Source organism: Plectropomus leopardus, chromosome 4 (assembly GCF_008729295.1).
Source record: "Plectropomus leopardus isolate mb chromosome 4, YSFRI_Pleo_2.0, whole genome shotgun sequence".
NCBI lineage: Eukaryota > Metazoa > Chordata > Actinopteri > Perciformes > Serranidae > Plectropomus > Plectropomus leopardus.
Genome location: NC_056466.1, coordinates 37,909,363 through 37,918,269, shown reverse-complemented (window position 1 = coordinate 37,918,269; position 8,907 = coordinate 37,909,363). Strand labels below are relative to the sequence as shown.

At 43.4% G+C, this 8,907-nt stretch overlaps 1 protein-coding gene across 1 annotated transcript; it reads left to right on the top strand.

Annotated features, from left to right (window-relative positions):
- Positions 1-2,124: 2,124 nt before the first annotated feature.
- On the top strand, positions 2,125-4,933 carry rtn4rl2a (reticulon 4 receptor-like 2 a). Its single transcript, XM_042485681.1, has 4 exons — positions 2,125-2,249; positions 2,811-3,037; positions 3,187-3,420; positions 3,670-4,933. Exons 1-4 carry the CDS (start codon positions 2,192-2,194, stop codon positions 4,528-4,530), a joined length of 1,380 nt encoding a protein of 459 aa, XP_042341615.1. The 5' UTR covers positions 2,125-2,191; the 3' UTR covers positions 4,531-4,933.
- Positions 4,934-8,907: the final 3,974 nt, after the last annotated feature.

Sequence of the window (8,907 nt, the reverse complement as noted above, 5' to 3'; positions counted from 1 at the left end):
GAGCAGTGAGCATGGTTATAAATGACAGTATATTTCCTCCTTGTTCCTTGATTATCTAAATAAGTCGCTAAATGTGTCTGTTGTTACTTTTTAAATATAACCTCACTGAGAGGGTCCGAAAAGCTGCTAAATAGCGATAAAGTTGGCACATTAGTAGTCCTCCCATCTCGTCACCTTGTGTCCTTAGATCGTCTTGTTTGTTTGCAAAACGATGGGGCCATTGTTTATTATCTTAACAGTTATATTTTAACATGGCTTACTGTCAAAACACTCTTGACTGACTGCACCACCCTCCGCTCCGCTGTGACGCTAGCTCTGCTACATGTGCTTCTGAGTGCTGAGAGTTGTGAAAACAATGGGGTTGGAGTGTACTCTGCCGGACAGACTATATAATGAAACCATTTCCAAACCATTTCTAAATATTATTGGCAGATATTAGCCTTTCACAGACATATCGGAGCATATCTGTATCGGGGTATATTTCTACCGATATGCACCGATAAGAAAACTTTTGTTTACAGACCATGAGGTCGGTAGAAACATACCCTGATACAGCTATGCTCCGATATGTCTGTGAAAGGCTAATATCTGCCAATAATATTAGTAAACCAATATATCGATCAGGCTCTAATACTGTTTGTACTGTTGGCCCAGGGACTACAGGCGGAAAATAGTAGTTCTGCTAGAACCTGGTACAATACAGCTCCCCTTGTTTTATAGAAGGTTCATGTTTTATTGTGCACTGTCCCTGTTTAAATACAATTACATTACATTATTAATAGATAGGTTTATTTTCTACATGGTAACTGGATTATGGAACAATGTGATCCATCTTGACCAGTAAGATAGAAACACCTTTGATGTTATGCAATATAAAAAGCAAAATTCATTTGTGAAAAATCTGATACAAGCTGTCAGCACACACCAAGCCTCTGACTAAATGAACACTTTTCAGTATCAGCTCAATGAAAAGTTACTTATGAGTAGTTAAACATTACAGAACTGTTGTTTTACATGACACTGTTCAGGGACTTCACTCAGTCTATTCAAGTAGTTAACTGCATCTTTAAATGACATCTGATGAATGAAAAGGTTTCATTCATCACACTGTATCATCCTACAACTGGTGGTTTAGCAAGCAATGACAGCTTGAGGCACAGAAACAGCAAAACAGACTTAAATTGGTGTACAAATTATACCCAACAAAACATCTGTTGTGTTTTGTTGTTTGTCTGGCTTCATTATTAGCCCCTCTCGCCCACTGATGAACCCAATATACAGTATTTGCAATAGCAATGGAGATACACACCATGAAGTTGGAATTGCATTTGCAAGTCCTGTTCTCATTTCACCACAGGATGAGTGATCCAAATGTCCTAAAATAGTAAAATAGTGAAAGAAAGCACACTTCTCTGTGTCCACTCCCTCTTTAGCCTCCTATATTTCCATCATCAAAGAAACTATGTCAGAAGTTATTATTAGTACAAACAGCATGACTAGTGCATGTCGTATTTCACCTCCAACAACAAATATCACGGTTTTTTTGAGTGACTCTCTGCTATCAAACTGGAGGTTGAATCACAATTTGGGGACATCCTCCTTTTCTAAGACAGAACCATCTAAGCCCTTTTCTGTATTTTTCTGTCTGGCTGCAGCGCGCCGGAAGCAGACCATAACGGTCTCTGAGACAGCCAGCCAGGAAACTGTGGTGTGCGCTCTTCTCCTACCCGTTCTCCGCTCCTCCACAGAGCCCAGTCATCATTATCGGGCACCGTGCCCCCCCCCCACCTCCCAGTCTGTTTGTACTTTCACTCGCTATTACTCCCTCCCTCCTGTTCCTATGTACGTAGAGAAAGTCTCCTCCTCTCAGTCTGAGCGCACGTCTCCTCTCCAACCAGGCTTTACGCGCGTAAAAACTCTCTGAGAGAATCCCCAACGGTCGGCCCCTTCCCTTTCCGTTTCTTTCCGCCCTCACTCATTCATGACCCTGGATCGGTGACGTAGGAGATTCCTCGGTGCCCACTGCCGTAGGCAATAACGGGATGCTGGGATGCTGCGAGTATATATGGGACACTGGTAGCCATCAACCAGCACACTCTCAGTCGCTCCGACTCGGGAACCAGGGCATCAGCAGAGATAGCAGGCTTTACTTCGCCTTCTCAGGCTAACTCGCTTTGGGCTTTGGTTCAGGATGGACACCTCTTCGATTTATTGGAGTCGACGATGCTCCATCATGCGCAACTGCAAAAGTAAGTTTGTATCTGTCTTCTTTGGTTTGAGATACAGGGACACTGCAAACTCAGACTTGTGCTGCTTTGTATTACTTGTGCAACAAATTCCAATTTTTAAATAAAAGAGCGCTTGATGTACTTACATATATTAAATGCAAAATCGATAATTTATATTATGATTAGGTTATGATTGGATGGGTAATAAATTCGAAAGGAAACCCGGGAGTTCTCTCGGATAGTTACACTTTTTGTTTAAACTTACAATCGTCAGATAGCAGAATGTGAGGTGGATTCTAAAAATAACTGTATTAACGCTTAGAAAGAGCTGCTATGTTGTGACACTTGCTGTGCGTAATGGTTGGTGCTGGTGCAGCGCTGAGGCCTAAACCTAAATTATTGTAGAAATATAAAACTGTGCATCTTTTCATCTAGATATCATCCCAACTAAAAACCAGTGCAATAAATGCAAATATTCAGCGGTTTGGAATCTCAGTAAACTGTGATGTGTGGTACGGGATGATGGCAGCACCACGGACAGCTCCCGCTAACCCCATCCTCCTCCTCCCTGCTCTCCTCCAGGCGCTCTCTCTCTCTGGTTGCTGGTGTGGCTGCTCCTCGGCAAGCCAAGTCCGGCATCGGCGTGCCCGCACCTGTGCGTGTGCTACCCGACCCCCATGACCGTGAGCTGCCAGGCGCAGAACTTCACCGCCGTCCCGGTCGGAGTGCCCTATGAGTCGCAGCGCGTATTCCTCCAAAACAACCGCATCACGGAGCTTCGAGTTGGTTCTTTTGGCTTCGGGACTCAGGTAAGAGGAGTGTGGAAAACGCAAGGAGAAGAGGAGTATTTTTAGGAATCAAACAGTTCTCCTCAAATATATTTTTGTAATGTTGTAATGTATAAAGTATCCACTGAGAAAAAGAATCACCGTTCAATCCATTTGTTTTCCTGCTTTAGGTCCTGTGGCTGTTCTCCAACAACATCACATGGATAGAGGCAGGGGCATTCAGTGAGCTGAGGGACTTGGAGGAGTTGGACCTCGGGGACAACCCCAGCCTCCACAGGCTGGAGGGGGGAGCCTTCCGTGGCTTAGAGAAGCTCCAGAGCCTCCACATGCACCGCTGCCGGCTCACCGCTCTGCCCCATGACATCTTCCACAAGCTGTACAGCCTGCAGTTCTTGTACCTGCAGGTAGGAGTGCTGGAGACAATGCATGTAGAGAACTCTGACACACAGTTTTACACACACACACACACACACACACACACAGAGTTCTCTCTCTCTCTCTCTCTCTCTCTCTCTCTCTCTCTCTCTGTCTCACACACACACACACACACACACACACACACAGAGCATCACAAATGTCCTGTTACAAATATCAGAAATCCCAGTGTCTCTGATCTTTTCATGCTAACCCCTTCCTTTTCTTTTGCTCTTAAGGAGAATAATCTTCACTTCCTGCAAGATGACATTTTTTCTGACCTCATCAACCTGAGCCAGCTTTTCCTGCACGGTAATCGTATCCGTACCCTGTCAGAGAATGTGTTCCGAGGCTTGGTCAACCTCGACCGCCTTCTCCTGCATGACAACCGCATCAGGCAGGTGAACCGCCGCGCCTTTCGTGACCTTGGCCGCCTGACCATGCTCTTCCTGTTTAACAACTCCTTGGCTGAGCTGCCCAGTCAGACCCTGAGGGACACACAGGGCATTGAATTCCTTCGCCTCAACGCCAATCCCTGGTCCTGCGGCTGCGAGGCCCGCGCCCTGTGGGAGTGGTTCCGCGAGGCTCGTGTCTCTTCATCCGAGGTGATCTGCGCCTCCCCTTCCACCCGCCGCAACCAGGACCTCCGCTTTCTTCGTGAGATGGACTTTGCCCTCTGCCCCCTGCCCGACCCTGGCTCCATTGCTGGCTCCACCACCACCACTTTCAGCACCAAAACCCGATGGTGGTTTCATAAGAACAAGCCCCAGTCGTCCACAAAAGGTGTCTTTGAGAAATCCTCAGAGACCGTCAAAGCTGGTTTGTATGGGAAAGGCCCATCCACAACCACTTCAGTAGTCAAGTATGAGTTGGGTGAGGAGGAGCTGGCACTGCCCAAACTTGACGCAGAAGAATACTGGGCAAACTACGGAAATGAGGACTCAGGTGTTACCCTGCGATGCTTTGAACTCGAATGTCCACCTGAATTTGACCTGCCTCCATCTTCCTCTGCCCCTTCATCCTACTCACCTTTTTTCCTCTTACTACTAGCCGTTTCTGTTGTCAGCCTTGGCCTCAACCTCCACTTGCTATTCGGCTGAACCTGACTCTTAGTACCACATCTTTTTCCCTTCCAGCCTGTTTTATAGGCTGTGAGGATACCTGTTAGACTCTACACCCCCTTTGCCCGCTTTGCTGTAAGCCGAATATTAAGGCACAGCCAGGGAGATAGGAGGACGGTTAGATATTGAATCTACCACCTACAGGGCTTACCACTTTTCAGGGCTGATGAGAGTTTTTCAGCTAAGATTATTTACATCCATAATACTCTACAGGTATGGCTTTCTGTGTCTCACCTGTATGGTGTCACATTATGATTCCCTGCAATCAGGGCAACGAGGGCTGAGTCCATCACTAATGTCAGTGCATTTTGATAGCAGCTGTGAATGATGTTTTTTCACCTCAACTTAATTATAACTACTACTGCTGTTAGTGCACCCAATTAACTGGCTGCTACAAATACTACAGTTACTGTTAGAATCAGTGCTCAGTAATGACATCACTGTAACCACTTAAAGTGTCATGTAAATAGGGATACATTTTTGTGATATCTGATATGTGTGGTCCAGTGCAATCACATTCATTTTGATCTAGGAGAGAAGACTTTAGAGAAGACTGAGAGTTTACCATAAGACAACGTACTGTGAAGCTGGGAGGGAGGGAAACGAAAGACAGTGGAAGAATGCAGACATCAGTGAAAAAGGTAGGGTGGTAAGCAAATGACAAGGAAGGAAAGCAGGGGAGGGGAGGGGATTTTCAACATACTGGATCAGATAGAGGAAGAGAGAAAAGGACAGAGGAGGGGGGCAGTGTTCTTGCAGCAATAAAAAAAAGAGGCAGTGACAATAGAGCAAGACAAGGATGGTGCTGGCAGTAGAAGCAACACCCTGCAGAAGAAAAGTAATACATCCACTGATCACTAGTTGTTCCATCCATTCAACTCACAGTTTTCTGTAAACATGGTGTCATTTGAGACAACCACAGGGAAAGAATTCTTCCTGTTTGGAAGGCAGAGGTTTGGGGATTTTGGATGTCTTTCTGTGACATAATGATATACTGTGTAAAGGTTGTTGACTAGTGTTGAAGGTTTTCTACATGGTGATTTTGTGTTGAAAGCAAAAGCAAATAACAAATGTGACAAAACAAATAAAAACAAAATCAAAATCCAACAAATAAGTAGCAGATTGACATTATGTGACTAAACACTGACTGAAGTGGAGTGAAAGGACCCACCACATAGACCTGACATCACAAAGAGAAGCTATCAGAATGGCTGTAATGGACATTTTTCAGTTTGTGTCTATTTGTCTGTGTGCATGTGTGTGTGTGTGTGTGTGTATAGATGGGGATGAATGGATTCACAAGCTAGCACCTCAGCAAAAGGCAAATACGTCAGTAGGTTTGTCACTCTGACTCATTGGTGGGCGATGCCAGATGGCCACACAAGGCGTGAATTGTGTATTTGTAAATACACAAAAAGAGCAATGAGAGAATCTGGTGACTGTCAGAGCCAGAGAGAGCAGGAGACAAATTAAGACTGACACATTGACATGCAGATGGACAGATGGACATGATGTGAAGTAATAGAAGAGTGGGCTTGAAGGTCGAACCAACAATGAATTTATTAATGCTGAGGCAGCAACAATAAAAAGAAGAAATGTGAGCGATCAGCAGAAGCAGTGTGAAAAAAAGGAAGTTACCAAATATAGGCATCTACTCTCTCCTTCAGCAGTGTTTATTAATCCCTCCCTATTCAAACGGTTTTCCACATTGCCTTGTAGGAAGCAACATACTGTAGGTGTGCTGATGTATAGGAGCTTGTTTCTTCTCCCAGCACTATTTTTCCTAAAGGCCAAGATGTAGTAGGAGTGAAAGAGTAGGAGGTAATGTTGGAGAGGCACACACACACGTTTGCACACACACACACACACACACACACACACACACACACACACACACACACACACACACACAGCCAGTTAGCCTCGCTTCAACAGAAAGAACCTCACAGTCTTTTTTTCTCTATTGGGTTCAATAAGTCTCTTTGAGATTTTCTGTCAGTTGAGCTCTTGATGAATAATTACTTTGTAAAAATATTAAGTATTGTCTCACTGTTAAGTTAAGTCTCTATTGAGTGTTGTGGAGGAGGTCAAACTGAGCCCAGGTGCTCTTCAGTGGCCATGACAGAGAGATTACTGTCAGATGACCAAAGTGGCAGTTATACCATGTGCTGTCCCTTTTCAGTTTGTCAGTGTGCATTTGCTGGCTTATTTGTTATTTTATTTGTACTGTATTAGAAAAAAAATGTTATTGAATGATGCAGCATAAAGAAATAATAAATTCATACTTGTTTTAACAAAATGTGTTCAATCAAAGTGCATGCACACATGCACTCACACACACACACATGCATGCATGCAAACTGTCATTGTGTAAGTCCTCCAGGCAGTTGTCCAGCTTTCTCAACTGTGTAACTATTGAGCTGAGAAAAATGGATAACTGGAAGCAAAGAGAAGAAAACAGAGCATGAGCTGTTTAAACTCCAGCACAGTGACACTACACTACAATTCTCAAATGACACCAGAAACAACACCTGTTCTTGCTGACAGCATGCAATCAAAGAGACAACATCAACAACATTCTTAGGTTAAAGGTTAGCATCCCCTTTTCCAAGTGGTACATACAACATCAGAACAAGAGATCCCTTACTCCAGTGTTAGTGGGAGAACAAATCCATTGTTCTCATTCTGTGCCACAATCCAAACAAAAATTTCAGCCGCAGCTAAAATAAGGACTCAGTATTCTGAGTTAGAATCTCATTTGTTCTCCTTAAAGGATCATGAGGCTCAATGCCTTGAGCTATGTGCTAATATCAACATCCGCTGTGAGAGTCCAGTGACTGAGGGATGATGTATGCTGTAAAGCCCTCTGAGGCAAATTGTAATTTGTGATAATGGGCTTTATAAATAAAATTGAATTGAAAATTGAATTGAATTAATACACACAAAATAAATGCTAACAAGCTGATGCCAGTGATTACTTTTCAGGTTACCTTTTGGCATGCTAACATTTGCTAATTATCACTGTACACAATTTGTAGCGGGGCTGATGGAAATGTCATTAGTTTTGCAGGTATTTGAGTTAAACCAGAGTATCTGATAAATTCAAATTGTGATCCGATGATGGCAGACAATGTGTGATCCAAGTCAGCAGTAGCTGTTGAGATATTTCAGTCTGCGGCAAAGTGATGGATCAACTTTGCCATCTGCAGAGCCATACTGCTGACATGGCTAAAGACTCAGTTTTGAAAGTCCAAATAGTTTATTTGAGAAACACGATCCAGGTAACTGTGGTGAATAACAACCTTGTCATTGGAGCTATTATTCAGTAGAAAGTAGTACCAGTGAAAACTTGTTTACAGAGTTATTTCCCAGAGCGACAAAGATATACAATGCTGAGGAATTGTATATCGACTCCAAATGTAACTTTTTATTCACCTTCATGCCAGAAATGACATCTCAAAGTCCTACCATATAAAAGAGTTTATCAGTTTCTAAGCATGTATTCTGTGATGTATGTGCACAGTCCTGATGAAGGAAACTATCCGAGCCTAAATGATTGTTATTACTAATTTTTATAAAGAGCTCATTTGTAGCAGTAGTTTGTTGTTGTCATGGTAACTTCGCATCCTGCTTGGAGTTATTGATCAGGCAGGTGAATATAAACTATAATTCTGTAGGCTAATTTGCACATGCACAGTTTAGTAGGGGAGGTGTAAGTCTTTAATAAAAATAACATTTTGTTTTGTTATTATTGGATTGAATCTTTAATTATGTGCTATATTCACTTTGTCAAACAATATATCTGCACCAGACACTATTCTGAACAAACAGATAACAAAGCAAACTGAAAGCTATTCCATACAAAAGACACACACACACGTGCACGCGTGCGCGCACACACACACAGATCAAACTGTGTGTCACAAAGCTCACTCAGTGGAATCACAGCTTGTCATGCCTGTATAAGGATGAAGCAAGCACAGCAGACAGCTCATCCTTCGCATTCCAATTCATCTCCAAGCTTTTGTGAGGCAGAAAAATTCCATGACGCATCTTTCTCGTCGAGCCCGTCTATAAACTGTATGGATTTGATTGGACAACATCCATGTTTCTCAACCGTGAGAGGCAGTCGGGGTGGGATGTAAATGTATCTGTGGAAGCTACAGTACGTTAAAATATGAATATTAATGATTCCCAGTTTATTTGTGAGAAGAGAGGGAGCAGAGAAAAGACGGGAGGGGGCTGGTTGCTGTGAGCCTGTTCAAGTGCGTCACTACTTTGTCACAACTTGCCCCCACCTGCTGGGACCCCATCTCTCTGATTGTTTCTCTTTTCCTGCTCTCTCATGCACAAATG